At 37.4% G+C, this 19,665-nt stretch overlaps 1 protein-coding gene across 1 annotated transcript in view; it reads left to right on the top strand.

The window, feature by feature from the left end:
- The window catches only part of LOC124620170 (limbic system-associated membrane protein-like), a 65,506-nt gene that overhangs the window by 24,492 nt on the left and 21,349 nt on the right, over positions 1–19,665 (top strand). Inside the window, exons 4-6 of the mRNA XM_047146840.1 lie at positions 5,454–5,585; positions 8,803–8,949; positions 12,274–12,455. Of these exons, the coding sequence (XP_047002796.1) occupies positions 5,454–5,585; positions 8,803–8,949; positions 12,274–12,455 (461 nt within the window). The remainder of the gene's footprint in view (positions 1–5,453; positions 5,586–8,802; positions 8,950–12,273; positions 12,456–19,665) is intronic.

Raw genomic sequence — 19,665 nt, 5'->3', positions numbered from 1 at the left:
CCAGTTCTGGGTGGTACTGAGTCACAAGATGAGTACTCCTTTGTAGGTAAATGTTAGGTATGTGGGAAGCAGTAGGTGACTGAAGAAACAAGGTAGAGGAGACCTGCTCCTGGACAAGGTTGGGAGAATAATTCCAACCTGTGAAGGCCCCAGTGAGACCCTCGATTATTTGCAGAGGGACTGATTGTCACTGCAGATGTGATGACCATGGGTGGCTAGGCTGTATGGAAGGCACTTCTTGGTATGGTCACTTATAACTTTCTACATCTACATCTACATCTACACTTCACAAATCACAGTGAGAGGCAAGGGAGAGGGTACCTCCCATTCTACCAATTATTAGGCTTTCTTCCCGTTCCATTGATGTGTGGCTTACAGGAAGAATGATTGTTTGAATTCCTCTGTGATGCAGTAATTATTCTAATCTTAATTCAAGTCCTCGCGGTCCCTATGCATGTGATATCTAGGGGACTGTAGTATGAGGGCTATTTTTTTTTTCTTTTTCAACCTCCGGTAGGCTATAAATAAAAGACAAGTTTATAAAAAACAATTATTTTATTACCAAAAGTTTTGTACACTTATGGTTACCTTTCAACGTAATCACCAAAAAGATTAAAGACATTTATCGTACTTGTGGACAAACTTTGCAATACCCTCTTCAAAAAATGTTGCTGCCAATGATTTCAAATGAGCATTGACGTTGTTTTGAAGATCTTCATTGGTTTGAAATTGCTGCTCTCCTAGCCACATCTTCAGGGAAAGGTGAAAGTTGCTTGGCACCATGTCAGGACTGTACGGTGGATGATCGATAATGTCCCATTGAAAATGTTCAAGGAGCTGTTGGGTTGTGCCAGCAGTGTGTGGACAAGTGTTGTTATGGATCAACATGATACCTGAAGTCAGCATTCCTCTTCATTTGTTTTTAATGGCTCTCCGCAAACATTGTAAAGTTTCACAATAAGCATCTGCATTGATAGTGGTTCCGGGCTGCATAAACTCTACAACCAACACACCTTTTTGGTCCCAAAACATGATAGCCAAAACCTTTCTGTTGTTGAATGTTTGTTTGAATTTTTGTAGTTTGTTTGGTGAATTTTTATGCATCCATTGTTGTGATGTTGTTTTGTTTCTTGTGTGTCATATTGGATCCAAGTTTCAACTCCAGTAACAATTGATTTCAGAAAGTTCTCTCCTTCATCGTGATAACAGTCAAGGAAATTCAAAGCTGACGCCATTTGGTGACTTTTGTGGTTGTCCATCAACATTTCTGAAACCCAACGAGCTCAAAGTTTTTTTGTAGCCTAAATGTTCAGTAATGATAGAGTGTATGACACTTCTTGAAACTTCTGGAATTTCCACAGACATAGCAGTTACGGTGAACCTACGATTTTCTCTAACCATTCTGTCAACACGTTCAACAAGGTCAGCTGTAACGACAGACTTGCGTCCTTGGCCACCATCATCATGTACATCATTTCGGCCATCTTTAAACTTTTGGCACCATTCACACACAACATCAGTCATGAAGTTATCACCGTACACTCGGCTCATTCTCCGATGAATTTCTGTGCCACTATTCCCTTCTGCTTGCAGAAACCGAATTACACTTTGTAATTCACACTTGGTGGGAGCAACAATGATGGCAGCCATGTTTACATGGCTGCAGTGCAACACAGACTGATGCCTTGAGGTCGGCAATGGTGGAGTGTGTAGTGTGAGAGTTGCGCAGTAGCCTACAGAAGATGTCCACTTTTAGCTGCACGCGTAGCTTCTATACTGTGACCGAAGGTTGAAAAAGAAATGGAGCTCATGTATTCCAAGATCATCATTTAAAACCAGTTCTTGAAATTGTTAATAGACTTTCTTGGGATAGTTTACATCTGTCTTCAGGAGTCTGCCAGTTCAGTCCCTTCAGTATCTCTGTGACACTCTCCAATGGATTAAACAAGCCTGTGACCACTCATGCTGAACACCTTCATATACATTCAATATCCCCCGTATAACATGGGCAGCCACAGTCATTGAAATTCGTGATAAAATGAACGTGAATAAAACAGCAAACAGAGGTCAGTAAGAGGCAGAAGAGAAAAATGTGCTGAAATAAACATCTGGTGGTATCCAAATTGTGATGTATCTCTTTGTATGCACTCAGTCAAATTCTGTGTAAGAGCAGGGTGTACAAGATTTCTCTTCCGAGTAAAAGTGTGATTTTGTAAAATATTTTGTATAACTGTTACTTTTAATAAATCATAATATGATTGCTACCACTAGACAAAGTAGGTTTCACAACTTCAAATCAAACATTGTACACATTTATTGCATTCACAGCTACAAAGCTGTGAGTTTCCAAAACCATGTTAAAAACAGTTGTTCAGCTGCCCAGTCCAGAATGCCTAGGGTCAGTATTGTATGTGTTAAGTCATATTACACAAAATATTCCCCTGCAAGTAACAAAGGGCATTGAAGTTGGTAGTCATCTCCTTTGAAAATAAATTTTCTTAGAAAATAAATTTTCTTAGAAAATAAATTGTGAATTGTAACGAACTTGTTATGAACTGTTACAAGTTTGTAGTACAACCACAAAATAATAACTAAAATATAAAAGTTAATGAAAATAAATTCTTTTCGTAATGGTGCTAGGTATTTGCAAGCACTTATCTGCAGGACCATTTGAGATAGAGCATATGTCCATGCAAACTTTTCAGCTTCAGATGATGGATCATTCCTGTCACCTCCTGAAATATCAACATTTCCTCCTGGCTCATACTTGACGTACCCATGTTATTACTTGGGCTGCAGCTTGTTACGTGAAGCACACTGCTAGAACTCTCACACTCTGTAGTGGAATGGGAGAAAATATTAACGTTGTGGCAGCATGCAAGGACTTGTTGGGGACAGAACAGGGCTGTCAGGTGCAGTGCAATCCTTTCCCCTCTCTGCCCAATGCCTCCTCCTTACCCCACCACTCACCCCAACAGATTGCTGTTCACATCAGACACAGTCATGACTGCTGTTGAGCTCCATTGCCCAGAGACAGCGGTCACATGTGTGTGAGTTTTGCTTGTGTGAATATATGTGTTTTCCCCTTTGGTAAAAGGACCTTGGCCAAAGGCTAAATATTTTAGCAGTCTTTTTCACTGTCCGCTTCTGCAATTCTGAATCTCCTCTATTTGGTGAATAGCAATCTGTCCAACCATACTATCAGTGAACAATCAGCTTCATTTGACAACATGGTCAATATCTGCTCCCCTTCTGCTACAGAATGTGAGGGTTCTAGCAATGTATGAGGGTTCACTGAAAAGTAATGCCTCCACCTTCGTAACCCTTCAATAGTTGACAGCATTGGTATGCAGTAGGTACTGGCTTGTTCCATAGCCTCTTCTCTACAGCTCTAGTTGGAAGGAAGCCTTAGCACTGAACAGTTGTGTTGTTACAGTGTTAAGTATGGAACACTGTGCAGACAGTCAGTCAATGTGACTTAAGCAATGTGCACTCATTGAGTTCTTGACAGCAGAAGGTGTCACCCAAAGGAGATTCATAATAGAATGAAAGCAGTTTATGCTGATTGTGTTGATGTGAGTACTGCATGTCATTGGGCAAGTAATTTTAATCATGTTGACGTGGGAACATCTGACCCGCATAACAAACAGAGAATTGGACAGCCTGTGACAGCAACTACCGAGTTTCACAAGCAAAATGTTGACAGATTGATTCAGGATGATCATCGCATCACTCACAGAGAAACTGCAAGCACAATTGGCATTTCACAATAATGTGTGGCTCACATTATTGCTTTGCTTGGCTATTAGAAGATCTGTGCATGATGGGTACCCCAAATGCTGAGTCCTGAAATGAAAGTGCACAGACTTGAAATTTGCCAGGAACTCCTCCCACGTGGTGCTGCCTTTCTCCATGTAACTGTGACAGGAGATGAAATGTGGGTACACCATTATGCCTGGAGTCGAAACGTCAGTCTGTGGAATATTGACGCAAAGACTTGCCCTAGAAAAGGAAATACAAGATACAGCCCTCAGCTGGAAAAATCATGGCCACAGTGTTCTGGGATGCAGATGGTGTTATCCATGTTGATTTCCGTGATGGTGGAACAACAATAAATTCAGAGTGTTACATCACAACGCTGCAAACTCTGAAACGATGGCTAACAAGGGTCCAAAAGGAAAAGGGAAATGTTTTCCTGCAGCATGACAATGCCAAACCACACACTCCACATGTCACCACAGCAGAACTTCAGAGACTGAATCACCACCACACAGCATCCTCCATACTGTCCAGATTTAGCACCAATTGACTTCCATCTGTTCCCAATAGTGAAAGACAATCTGCAGGGACATCATTATGCTTCTGATGAAGACGCTGAGAGAACTGTGAGGCTGTGGTTGCAGAAACAGAGTGTCAACTCCTTCCTCGATGACTTCAGAAAACTTATTCATCGTTGGTGGAAATGTATCCCATTGGGTGGTGATTAAGTGGAAAACTGAATATTAGTAATTAAACATAACATTCTAAGGACTATTTCTGAGTTTGATTTATTAAATTATTCCCATCCAAACCAAATTTACAAAGGTGGAGGAATTTCTTTTTCTTCAACCCTTGTATTTTATACAAGAAGCTGCAGACTACGGTAGCAAAATGGACACTTCCCTAGGTGCCAGCAGGAGATGTTGATATTCCAGGAGATGACCAGAATGGTCCATCATTTGAAACTGAAAAGTTGTATAGACATATGCTCTACCTCAATGGTCCTGGAGATAAATGCTTGCAAATATCTAGCACCATTATGAAAGCATTTTATTTTCATTGGCTCTTATGTTTTAGCTATTATTATTTGTTGTTCATGTTACAAACTTGCAACCATTCATAACAAGTTTGTTACAGTTCATAATTTATTTTCAAAACAATCAACCAACAATGTATTCTCATGGGAACATTTTGTGTAACACATTCGACACTGGCCTCAGTCATCCTGGATTGGGCACCTCAACTCCTGTTGTAAGTGCAAGCACTACAAATTTCTATGATGCTTCATTTGAAATGATAAAACCTGGTTTATCTAATATTAAGGAGACTGGACCTTGAATACCAGGGGAAACCTTGGAAAATTGTCAGTTGTCCAAACAGTGTAACTCAAATAATAAGATTTGTAAGCCCATATAATGCTAATCATCCTTTAACACAGCTTTTGGGAACATTTTTATGCATGAGCCACAGCGCTTTAGCTCTCACACTTCTTTTAATTGTATTTTCTTTTTATGCAAGTGAAATAAACCATGTGAATTATTTATGTACACCATGGGAGCACATTACTCAAAATACAAAGCAGATGGTTTATTTTTTTCCTGTAAGTTCTTTACAGTATTATCTATAAAGCAGGCTATTGAAAAGATTGCTTCACTAGTAGTACAAATGAGAGTACAAGAGCAATTTTCTTTCAGCACCCATACATTTTGAAGACACACCAGAGATTCAAGAAGTGAAAGAGAAATCAAATGCCTTGGTAAAATGTGAAGTTCAAGGAGATCCTGAACCAACTATCAAATGGGAAGTTAATGGAACTTCAGTAGATGGTAAGATACTGTACATACATTTGGAATTTTTGCTCCAAATATATGTTTGATATTGTGTATTTATTGATCATCCATTTTATAATATATGATGGTATAAGACTTGTCATTTGTTGATACAAAAAACTTAAATAATCGTGTCTGTATACAAATCATACAGATAATTAAATACATAAACAGAAACAAATCACACAGATACAGATCCTACAGATAATCAAATACATACACCAAACAAATTATAAGTTTACATTATATCCAGTATATCTGGTGACACATGGCTACATTTAGCTTAAGTTACAGTTGTCCTCAAATTCATAAAATTCATGTACTCATCAACATTGTAAAAGCTTTCACTTAAGCATTTTCTTAAGCTCATTTTTAAAAACCTGCAGCTTTGATATCTCTTTAATTCTTAAGGGAAGGGTACCAAAAAGAATTTTGGGATGATATATAACACTTTTCTGATATTGGGCTTTCTTATGTACTTCTGTATGATTGTCAGTCCTTTGTCTAGTTTCATAATCAAGGTAGTCACTGTTCAAAGAAAAGAACTAGGGATTGGACTTCAGAAAGCATATACTTTCATTAATATATATATAGATATGAGAGTCATAATTTTCGGTTCTGTGAATATTTCTCTACAGGACTCTCTAGGACTGAGCGAGGTGGCGCAGTGGTTAGCACACTGGACTCACATTCGGAAGAATGATGGTTCAAACCCATGTCCAGCCATCCTGATTTAGGTTTTTCATGATTTCCCTGAATCGTTTCAGGCAAATGCCAGGATATTTCCTTTGAAATGGCTGACGATTTCCTTCCCCATACTTCCATACTTCCCTAACCTAAGCTTGTGCTCCATCTCTAATGACCTTGTTGTCAATGGGATGTTAAACATTAATCTCTTTCTCCTCCACTCCCTAGGTACAACCCCTTTTATAAATATTATTGCTCGTTTTTGAATAATAAAGGAGTGTTTTTCTACTTCACTGCATGAATTTTTCAACATTCTAAATATGTAACAGCATTTACTTATTTTTTTATTGAGCCATTCTACATATTTATTCAATTCAAGTTGCTCATTTAACTAAATTCCCAAAAATTAAGTTTCTGAAGTTTGTAGCATTTTCCGTTTGCCTGACTTCACTATTATATTAGGGTTTACTTTATTTGACGTATGCCTGAAATTTTTTAATAATGGTTTCGTCTCATTAACAGCTAGACTCTCATCCCTAAATAATTTAATTGCTTTGTTCAGTTGTTATTTCTATTTTTTGTGTAAGTCAGCCACGTTCTGAGCGTTAACAAAGAGACTAGTATCATCAGCAAACAGTCCTGCATCAGATTGTTTTCAGTAATGTCAAGGACAACAGGGGTCCCAACACCAATTCTTGGGGCACTCCATGAGTAACTTTATCGCATTCAGAAAAGTAGGATTTTCCTTGATGAACTATTTCTGCTTTCTGGTATCTATCACATATGTATGATTTAAACCATATACGATCAGTGCCACAGACTCCATAGCAGTATAGTTGTCAAGCAATATTTTATGATCAATAACATTAAATGCCTTAGATAAGTCTAAAAACAATCCACAGTTTACTTCCTTATAATCAGTGGAATTTAGAACAAGTTTTAGGAAATTATATACAACAGTTTCAGCCAATCCTAACTCATTTTGTTCATTGGAAATATTCCATTAAAATCACACATCAATATATTTTTCTCCTTTCTTCCCTCTCATGTTCTCACATATAAGTTATAATAACAAATATAAACTTGCAGGATGTTTAATGTGAATATAATCACTCATATCCATGGTCTATTGGAATCTTGAATCAATTGCCATATTCTACATCACGGTGCAGTAAGAAGTACCCTCAGATATGCACATCACAGTAGTTTGTATAAAACATATATATACAGATGTAGATTGCAGCATGCTATCACAAAAATAATCCATGGATCAGACAACTGAATGATCCAAATAGAACTGTGCAATACCCATAGATAATATATATATTTTTTCATATTATTCAGTTTCCAGATAGTTACAGTAAATTCTCTACATTAAATTAAATTTCTTTAATGTTTGTAACAAACCAAACATCCAGAATGTCCATACACAGTGCTGTGAGTATTAAAATTGATGACTTAAATGTTTTACACTGAAACAAACATTCTGATGCTAAAATTGGCTACTAGTCCACCATACTGCAATACTACACCATTTTGTGTCATGATGCCCATGCAGGCACTGTGGTTGCTGGTCCTGCACTTCCATATTTCTATGTATTACTTTGACAAGAGTGTGACCCTCATCCCCCCCCCCCCCCCCAATGACTGACTGACCTAATTGCCACACATTTATGTTCCCCATAATTATTTGGTGACATCTGAAGATAAAGCTCTATGCTTCAAAACTGGTTGTGCAATATATTAAAAAATTACTGGGAACTGAAGTGGACTTTTATTCTATAGATAATTATTTACATATATTGTAATAGTGTATTAATTGGATTTACCACTTTATGAATTAAATTATGTGTTGTGGCTCAAATAGAAGAGAGTGTATTATCAGGTACAGCATTGATGTTTCCTTTACCTGTAAAGCAGTACACAGGCAGTCTGAGTTGTTAATTATTACACATCCTGAGAGGCATTTCTCCAAACATGGTTCAGATCTTTCCACCAACATTTATTTTAAATTCACTTCTGCAGCATTCAAAAAATAAGCAAGCACTAAATATGTCAGACATAAATCCAAGGCACATGTCCATGTAACGATTTCCCCTACATGGAATACAACCTTGTGCTCCATCTTTAAGAAACATGATATTAATAGCATGATAAACTTGGCGCTTTCTTTCTTCTCATCCTGTTTAGTTTCTAAGCCCATGTCAACTGCAGCGTAGTGACAACAGCAGCTGTGAATTACAGGAAAGTTTATGGGAAGGTACAATATTCCAGCAATAGATTCAGGTGCACAGTATAGTTGCAGTCATATGACATAGTAGTATAGCCTGTAATGTACTTACACCACTCAGTGAAAATATGAATGAAATGAGACACACTTTTCAGCCTATATTTGGAACCATTTCCTGTCTCCTGCCTCAATGTAAAAATTTGTATTCATTTTTAAATTTTTTTATGTCTCACAGGTTAGATGTTATTAATTTTTTGAATTGCAGGCACAATTTTATGAGGATATTTTTCTTTACAGGTATCCCTAGATATGAAGTTGGAGGAGATGGACTGTTCATTAGTAATGTTACACTGGATGACCGTGGCTATTATCAGTGTCAAGCTTTCCAACTCTCACCACATATCTCAAACATGCAGCAAAAGACAATTTTTGTCAAAGTTCTTCGTAAGTATATATTCTTGTGTGTGTATGTGTGTATGTGATGGTCCACATGACCATCTTCTTCTTTCTTTCATTTTTTTAACTCTACAATTTTCTTCCAAGTTGAATTGCTACACAAACAAAAAAATGAAAATAATGTTTTATCTTTAAATGTGGCTTATAAATAAGAGTAAAATTATAAAACTTTCTGTAATATAGACATTAAATTGTTTGTCCTGAAATTTTAATCTATACAAGTAAATAGTACTCTCCAAAAGTATGTTGCTAGTATTAAATGGCAAAGCCCTAAAGAGAATGATAAGCTCAGCATTTTCACTTAATTTTTATGCTAATATTCCAACTATAACAGAACCTCTATTTGGTAAATAAGCAGTTTTATCCAAATGGTTGTCTGTGAGCTACAGTGCCAAAGAGTGGCACAATTCTCACCAGAAAGCACTAAGTTCAATCACTTCTGCAGTTTTTCCACATGAATATATTATGTCCACAAACTATTTGCTCATGAGCACTTTTTTGCCAATATTAGCTAAGTTGTTTATATTTGTCTTTATCATCTCCTCAATCTCCTCCCCATCGCCAAAAAATGTTCCATGGTTCAGTGCTATGGATAGAAGATGACTCTGTCTTTCCACCTCTTGATTTCAGATGTCACTTCTGTGTACCTGTGGAAACAGCAGCTGTGATTTCTGTTCTAATTATGTGCTGTTTATTGTCTATGCCTGTGACAAATCTGAGAATTCAATATTTTACTGTAATTACACTCCTCTTCCCAAACTTCATATTTGTACATTGTTTCTGTGAAACTCTCTAACGCTTTCTTTATTTCTGATTACTACTTTACTTCTGTAAGCATCATTCTGATTAAAACAGTGCTATTTGTATTTTCTCAAATTTGGTCCATGTGCTGCAGAACAGTTGCTCAACTAATAAAGTGACAAAGTTACAGCTGTCCTCATTTCTAGCACTGACTCAACCATCATCATACATAAGTATCCATCTTGCCTACATGATCACCTAAAACAAAAGATACATTACTGTTTTAGCACGGCACCCATTAATAAACTTATATTATTGAATACACTGCAGCTTCACATTCCATCAAGACTGGGCATAGGCTGTCTTGCAAGTTAGAAAACATTATTACGGTTCTTTGAGTCATGCATTCATTGTGTTATGTAGATGCTATATTGATGGAGAACCTTCAAGAATGCAGCACAAGTCAAACTACTATCAAACTTCTGTAAACTAATTTGTGCTTATTCTGATTAAATAATTATGAGATAGAAAAAGCTGATTTTTCACTTGTAACAAATACCAGCTCTTTATCTTCTACAGCTAGTTTAACATCTACATGGTCAAACAGATATTTAGCATTGAACAACAGTTATCTACATTTCTAATAATAAAGGCATCCTTACAATGGATTTTACAACTTGTCATACTTATATTTATCTTCAATCTCTGAACCTATATAATTAGATAATTTGAAGAGTGAGTGACCAATCAGGTAAGATTTTAAATTTCTTTTGAATTTTAGGGACTCCCAATTTCTCACTCCATGTCTGATGGATGTGTGTGAATATACTTGCACACCAACACAGAACCCTGCTCTGAATCATAATACCTGTCTCACCACTCTATCTTTGACTCCCCAATGATGCGATGCCGTAAAATTTTATTTGTGCATTCTTCTACCACAGTGTTCTTACCCTCACAAGTACTAAGATATATTTCATTCATGTAAAAGTCACTGCAACAGTACTCACATTCACACACTTTTTAATATTCATAATCTGTCTAAATATCACAATGTTTCTAATAAAAGTGAGGAAGTTGATGGAAGCTCTGTGTTACCTACTTTTGTTATTGCCCTTGTCATGTATATTGTACAATTCCCATTCAACACAAGACCTTCTTGTACTTATTTTATGCATTCTGCTTTGAATTTATCAATCAGCTAAATATGTGGGGGGCAGTAAAAATTTTAGCCAGTAATTAAAGTATATTTGTTTGATATGTTGATTCACTGACTGTGAATGCTTTGACATCAGCTGTATCATGTATAAATCTACTATGCAATCGCCACATACAAAAATGTGTGCCAGACCAGGGTTCAATCCCTGTATGTTCCCTGGACGAACCAAAATGTCCATATGTCATCACATTGTTTACACTCTTATATTGCAGTCCACTAAATTCTACACCTAACATTTGTCATAGTACTTGGATTCCTGCAACATGGAGAATGAGACACTGCCTCAGTGGGCATAAGATCATAACATTGTTGGTCTCAGTTCCTTGTTGTCTCATTCTCCTTGTTGCAGGAATCCAAGGAATGTTGGGAGCATCAGCTGTTGAATTTCGTGGATTACGATGTAATGATTTAGATAGTGTCACATTTGGAAGTTTGGGTTGGTTTGGGGAGCGTGCACAGAAGTTTTTAAGGTGACCACCCCTGATTAGCAGGAAATCTGGGTGAGAGTCAACAAATTTTCATTTGTCACTATTGGGTAGTAGAACTATATCTAACACAGCTGATCTCAAAGATTTTGTAGTCAGTGAAGAAATTTCAAATTACAACTTGAATGAACAACAGTGTCTGTTCTTTCAGACATGCATATAAGTGCAATAATAAGTTGTTGTCATCTTATCATATTATGTCATTGGCCTTCAGACTGAGATTGGCACCCAACAGTGACCCCAGTACATTCAACTCTTCCCTACAATTTTCCCATTTTTCATTTTATCTTAAACCTGGTTAAAATGAACCACTATTTCTGGAAACTAGATTCAAAGTGTACTTCTCTATGTTGCTTTGTACTCTGTTTTGACAAAGTTTAATTAAATACAGTTAACATGTCTGTTTTAACAGTTTTAAACTTTTTACCAGTTTTAAACCTTTACTTCTGATTTCCATTTGTCTTTTAAGACTTCATGAGGCATATCGCTAATAAGAGGAATAGTGTCTCTCAGTGGCAGATAAATTGTAATTGCATTCAGTGATTCAGAAAGAATTGTCAGACTTTAAAGGTAATTATTTTCATTAAATTACTACAATATGGCAATTTAAAAAATCCATAACTCTTCAAATTTTGTCAGCCATTACGTAATTTTGAATGTCGCCTATCCCATGCGGCATGAAATAATGTAAAGATATAAAATAAGATATTCTAGGAAATTAGCTGCATTAGTCAGATAGGAGGAGGATAAAACCCTACCAAGATTTATGACGTTTTGTGTAAGTAATTTCATATTTTACAGTTAGCTCATGAACAATCATATGTTTCAATACCTGTAATTTCTAATGTTATTTTTCCTTTTCATTAGATGAACCAAAAGAAAAGAATAAGAAAGATACAGCATACGGTTTCATCAATGGAACAAAAAATCTGACATGTGAGGTTGTAGCTGAACCTCCCCCTGTGTTCAGATGGATGAAAGATGATGTCACAATCAATGAAGATGAAAACATAACTATAATCAGTGATAATGACACAAGTGTACTGCAGGTAATGAACACTGTTTTATTTTTCTGGTGTTCATGTTCAGATGTACTTCTATAAAAAAAATATTTTAACAATAATACTATCAGGACAATACACTTCATGCTGAAGACGAAAGTTAAGCAATGGAAATTCCAGGATGAAATAACAACAATATTATGAAAAGAATGGATTGCTACTCACCGTATAGAGGATACATGGAATCACAGACAGGCCCAACGAAAAGACTGCTATACATTTTAAGCTTATGTCCAAATGACCTACTACCAAGACAGATAGCATACAAACACTTTCATACAAGCACAATTCACACACACATGACCACTGTCTCAGGTCACTGTGGCCAGACTGCAGGCTCAACTGCACAGCAGCGATCTGATGTGAGGATGGAGTTAAGGAGGAGGCATAGGATGGGGAGGGAGATAGCATGCAGGGATGTGGTGCATGCAGGGGCATTGTGGGGACAGGGTATGGCTGTTAGGTGTAGTGAGGAGATTTTGAGAAAGAGAGGGAGGGGGATAGAAAAAGAGAGGAGTAGAAAAAGATGCTATCTGCTGCATTGGTGGATCAGAAGGCTGTGTAATGCCAGAGTGGGGGCAGGGAAGGGGACAGGTAGGTGGAGGACAGCAGCAGCTAAACCATATTCTCCACAGGGTTTCAACTACCTCTCATCAAGCCCTGAGCTGAGGGATATCCTACCCACTATCCTTTTCAGTGGTGTTTCACTACCCAGCAAACCTATGGAATAAGCCTGTCCATCCCTACTCCATCCCTGCTCCCAATACCTAGTCCCATGTCCCATATCCCACATTTTGCAATAGACCTGGGTGTTAGACCTGTTCCATGCATCCTCCCACCACCAACAACTCCAGTCCAGTCACAGACATCTCCAATACCATCACAGGCAGGGCTCCCTGTGAAAGCAGCCACGTGATGTACAAACTAAGCTGCCACCACCTTGCTGCTTTCTACAATGAACAAGCTGTCTGTTTGCATGAATAGCCACTGACAAACAGTAGCCATGATACAAGTGGAGCACCCAGTTGCTGAACAAGGTGCCCAACACAATTTGCTTCACTTAAATGACAGCTTTATAACCTGCCCTATCTGAATCCTTCCTACCAATACCAGCTTTGCAGATGGAAACTCTCCCTTTAAATATATACTATGTTCCCATAACCTCCTAGCCTCAACAATTGCTAGCCCTTGTCCTCCAACTACCTATCCCCTTCCCTGCTCTCACTGCAGCATAACACAATCTTCTATACCACCAACAGACCCACCACTCTTTTCTTCCCTTTCACCACTTCTCTCCTTTTCTTCTCACTGCCCTCTCCTCCCCCAAATCCTCCTGACTGCATCTAGCAGCCCTGTCCTGTCCCCATCACACCCCTGCATGCTCACACAAGCCTCAGTACACCATGTCTCAGCTCTACCCTGCTATCCCTCCTAGTCTATGCTTCATCCATATTCTCACCAGCCACACCAGATGGCTGCTCCCATCAGGCTCAGTTTAAGTCCATAGTCTGGCCAAACAGTCAGAGACAGTGGTCTTGTTTGTATGATTTGTGCTTGGTGAATGTGCATGTGTTCTCTATTGTGGATGAAGTTTTTTGACTGTGACTCAGGGTCTCCTCTATATTATGACTAGCAATCCATCCTTTCATAATACTGAAGGTCAAAGTTACTACTTGATATCAAAGAAAGATTTAAATTATCTTTAGAAACATTTTAAAAATTTAAATGTAACTTTTATTATTAACCAAAATTGCACAATTATTATCAGATGACACTATGGACAACTTCAGATTCTTACAACCAATAATGGCCGATGATCTTTCTCAGCTCTTTCTTTTATTTCCCGCATTCTTCGTTCATCTTTTCACAGTTATTAGTTTCTACAAATCCTGAAAAAAGAAGTAACCTGTACCTCAGCGTATTTCTTTCCCTAATACTGTTCATGAAGTCACATAGTTTCCACTTAAGAATAAAAAAGCTATTACAAAAAAGTAGATGAAACAGCACAATTACCTACTTTGTAAATCAGTGTGGTGTGAGAAATGTTGTCTGGGGACAACATTGTCCAATTTGCTTGGGCAAGAGAAGTTCAGGTGCCCCAGATCAGTCGAGGAATAAGTGGAAAGACAAAGACAAACCTCACTACTAAGACAGCTCTCAGACTGCAGTGGTATGTAAACAGATTCAGGACACATGTGAAGGAACTGAAACTGCTAGTGCAGAGCAGACCTCTGTGCTGGGTTGTTTCAGGAAACATGTTTTAAACTTAGTGACACCCTGCACCAAAGGCTACACCATAGACAATAAAGATGACCTTGCTGACAATAGGATCATTACAAAGATGACAGTTATTGTAAATAACATGCACTAGTCATCTGCCACAACCTGGACTGCCAACCTTCATAAGACATGCTGATGCTTCTTATGGTGGTAAGTACAGAGAGCATACTACAATCCTTTGTAAATTCCAACAGCAACAGCTTGAACATCTGACTGTCTGACAGTAGCAAACAAAAGATGCACAGTAAAAATTGAAGTCCTTGCAAAGCAAAAGCATCATTTTTGATAATTTTTGTATTTATTATTGCATACTATCAAAATATGCAGCTTAATTGATGCACCATGTTCCAGAACACATCAGTTTTGCTAGAATCTGTTGTATAGAAAAGTCAGGAAATATGATGTAGGCAGATAAAGCTGTTACCAGCTGATGTCACATCCACTATCTGCTCACAATGTCCTGAATCTGGGCTTTCCAGCTCTGGATTGTCAGAAGTCAATCAACCTCAGGCCACTAAGATTCTGTGCCTGACCACTGCCAACACTGGAAATCTGAAAATAGTGTACCTGTAATTGAAGAGCTGCCCCATGCCAAACCAGTAATCACTTTTGTAGTGTCAGCACTGCATGATGAAAGCAAAGCTCACTCCCCCTTGACTGCTTCTTTCCTCATTGGCAGCTCATGCACAGGGAGCCAGAGGTTGGAGCTAGCTTCCTCCACTCAACACACCTTCCTGAGAATTTGTTTAGGAAAATGTGGATGAGCTACAGGTAGCAATTGTTTTTACAAGATGTGCACACTAATTTTAAGGCCATATATATTCCTCAGCCTTCATAAAAAGATCTAGGTCCAGTATCAGTTATTAAACACTAACAAATTACTAACTTTAGATGTATAAAATTTTTGTAAGGAAATGACAAAAATGTAACATGTCATAACTCTTTGTAAAAACTGCCAATTTTGCATAATGCTGGTAAAAACTGCTGATTTTGTGTTATTTGTTGAGTTATTGTTCATCAGTCACACAAGCAAATGATAGTACGGGAATAAAACTAAATACTTATGAAGTCCTGCAAAAGTTCAATACTTGGACCAGTTTCATTCTTGTTCTACTTACATAGTTTATCAAGGATGTTGGAATGTTCTTCTAAAATTTTGATGACTACTGATGGTACAATTATGCTCTTAAAAGGCCCAAAAATTTTCGTATCACAATTGGTCAGGTGAATAATCAAACAGGCTTAAGACTGGAGCACAGCAAATAACTTAAATTTCAGTCTTACAAAGTCTCATGTTATGCAATTTAAAATAAATAAAAAAGGCTTACAAGGTACAAGAGGCAAGATCAACAGACAAACATTAAATTAAACTCTGTGGGTTAAACTCCTAAGCATCCAGGCAGATTACAGATTTAGTTGCTACCAGTATCAGGATAAGTGAATCAAAAGTTCAATTCTGCCCACTTTGTACTTTTCTTACTGCTTTTGAGCTGCAGTTGAAGCTGTTAAAAGTGGAATAGTTTGTACGTAGGTAAACAATCAGTGTAACAACGTAAATAAAGGGTTACCAAAAAGTGTTAGTATAGTGTTGTCTTCTCAGACAAAGGACAAAAAAAAGATTTTATTTCATTAAAGTGTGCAATAAGAATATCGTGTAAAGTCCTTAGGATTATTGCATGTCAAGTGACTTGGGTTCCTGATTGATTACGTTCAAGTTTATTAAAATTTGTACAAAATGACCCTATTAAATGTCTCTAATGGAACTGCATGCACATTTGCCAAGTTTTATATCCATCTGAAACTTACTTTAGGTGTTAGAACCATTTCCACACATTCCACCATCTCCATAAAATCCATAAATTTGACAAGCCATTGTTCCTGATTTGAGTGATTTGTAAGCAATGTATTTTGTAGATTGATTCCATTTCCTTGGTATTCTGCTACTGAATTGTAGTCTGCCACCTGTTTCTATTTGATCGTTGTCTTCCATATCCCTACAAAGCACTCCACCCAGGTATTTGTAAGATTTGGCCAATTGCAACAATGACTGGTTGATATTATAGTCATAGGCCCCTATTTTATTTGTGAAGAACACAGTTTTATATTTGTGACCATTTAAAGCATTTTTCCAGTCTTTGCACCACTTTGAAATTTTATCAAGTTGCAACTGTATATTGTGCAGCTTTGTTCAGACAGTGCTTCATTACTGATAATTGCAGCAACTGTGAAAAGGCTGACATTGCTATTAATGTTGTCTGCAAGGCCATTAACAAATAACACATACAGAAAGGATCCCAAGGCACTTCCTTGGGACACACCTGAAGTTACTTCTATGTCTGTCGATGGCTCTCCAACAACGTTATAATATCTTCTCAATATGGTTTTCAAGAAAATAGGTCAGCCATGAATGCACTGTATGAGCTCTTAGAGAAGTGCTCAAGTCTAATTGATCATAAACAGCCTGTTGTTGTGTTCCTTGACCAATCCAAAGCATTTGACATGGTCAAACATAAACTGCTCCTCACAATACTTGATAAATTTGGAATCAGAGGTACTGCCTACAATTTCTTCAGTAGCTATGTTAGTGAAAGAAAACACTACATAGAAAACAGAAATCCCAAGGATTCTACCTATTGCAGGTCAGATACCCTAAATAACTTGTGGTGTCCCACAGGGGTCTATTCTTGGCCCAGTCCTTTACACATTGTTCATCAACAACCTCCCAGAAAACATCCCTAATGCTTATTCTTTTCTGTATGCTGATGATACAATTATTGTAATTTCCAGCAGAGAAGATAGGCTTCAAGAAACAGTCAATGAAACTACCTGTCACATAAAATTGTGGTTTGCGGCAAACAGTCTGCTAATAAACATTCACAGTAGTACACTAAACTGGAAACTGCACGTAGATAGTTGCATAGAAGCTCAGAAAAATGTGCTACCTTCTCTCGTCAATAAATGATTCAGCTAACATGGACACTTTGCAGTTCATATAACCTGTTCTGTCAAGTGCAAGATGGCAACATGTGTAGACATAATAGAAAATTGCTCAGTAAATAGCAAGTACTTAGTGTCCTTAAATTGCATATTATGCAATAAAATCATACTAATTGGTGTTAGAATATGCTTAGTGAGGCATCAGTGGTATCATACACATTGTTTCTCGAAAGTGGATCATGAAGACATATCGTGTGCATGTGGAAAAATGTGCAATGGCTGTGTGAATGCAATTGAAATGTGCTGTTCTAACTGTGAACTAAAAGTGCTAGTAGCATTGCAGTAAGACCTGAAAGATACAAATGAACACATTAAGCTGCTGGAAAATACAGTGAAATATCTATCTACACCATCACAAAAAGAACTTGGAAATTCTCAAACCTACAACAAACCAAAGGAATGTGCAAAACCCAAACTTAATTCAGACAGATTCCAGTTACCCTTAAGAAACCATTTTCAGTATCTACCATTAGACAGTTAACTTGAAATGAAAGAGGCTGGCAGTTGCAGATAAATCATTTTCATCTGTAGTGGCAGCAAATAAACACACAATGTGTTCATTACATCAAAATACAGCTTCAGAAACCAACTGAAGGAAATGAATGTAAACAAGCAGTGCAACAACGTAAATATAGGGTTGCCAAAAAGTGTTAGTATGTGTTGCTTCCTGACAGCCATGGCAGAGGAATAGGAGAAATTCTTTGTTACCAACAAGACCTCAATGTGACAAGGGTGGTGAACCTGGAGCAGGATTACAGGAAATACTGAAGGACCATAAAAACAGTAACTGTGTGTCACAAAACCAGTGTATTGTGATAGTAGGTGGTGCAAATGAAATGAACTGAGAGTAGCAACAAGAGTTTTAACCCTGGAGTGGTCATGCAGCATCTTACAAACACCAGCTGCACTTCGTTCACTTACTGTTGTTCAACCGATACACTGGCAGACGTGTGGTACCATTTACCTTTCAGTTAACTAAATACAGAAGTATTCAGGTCATCAAATCGCATTAGTCGCCATACAGTGTTGAAGGGAAGAGATTGTTTCCGGAGCTGCATTGCTGGAGTCCACCAGACATCATGCGACCTTTGCTGTTACTGAAGGTATAAATTTTTTATTTAATGCAGTAGTTTTTAATACTTGTTAGTAACAGCTGTTTACCTTCAGATCCAAAATGAGTTCACAGAAGACCTACAATTTGGAAAATGAACATGATAGAGAAATTGTACTCCAATTGTTGTTTGAGGAAATGATGAATCGAATTATGAGTTTGATATTTACAGAGATGTGGAAACAAGAGAAGAAGATTCGAACACTGAGCAAGATGCAGACTCCAGTGAGAGTGACAGTGATGATCATTGTGGCGAATGTTTTCTAGGAAGAAGCAAATTCACAAAATGGTCAAAAGTGTGTCCCCCAAAAATGTTCTTACTCGACGAGAAAACATTGTTACTCATTTATCAGGAGTGAAAGGAAACGCTAAGAATGCCAGAACACCAATGGAATGTTGGGAATTATTTTTCAATGATGAATTGCTTTCTAGTATTGTTGATCACACAAATAAAAAGATTTCTGAAGTACAGAAAAATTATTCCTTCTCTGCTCAACTGACAGACATATCTGAAGTAAATGTGCTGCAAGAAAAGATAACCATACTAACACTCAAGATGTATGAGTAGCCAATAAAATGGGAATTGAGTTATGTCATCTGATAATAACTGAAAAACGATTTAGGTTCCTGTTGTATTGCTTGAGGTTTGACAACAAGGGTACCAGAGAGGAAAGGAAGAAAGTAGATAATTTAGTCCCCATACATGAGGTGTTTTCTTCCTTTGTGGAAAATTTTAAAAATGCTTATTCTGTTGTAGGGTACTGTACTATTGATCAAAAACTGGAAGCTTTCAGGGGAAAGTGTTTCTTC

This window comes from Schistocerca americana, chromosome 6 (genome assembly GCF_021461395.2).
Source record: "Schistocerca americana isolate TAMUIC-IGC-003095 chromosome 6, iqSchAmer2.1, whole genome shotgun sequence".
Classification (NCBI taxonomy): Eukaryota; Metazoa; Arthropoda; class Insecta; order Orthoptera; family Acrididae; genus Schistocerca; species Schistocerca americana.
The sequence above is the reverse complement of the archived record's forward strand: the minus strand, read 5'-3'. Positions and strand labels throughout refer to the sequence as shown.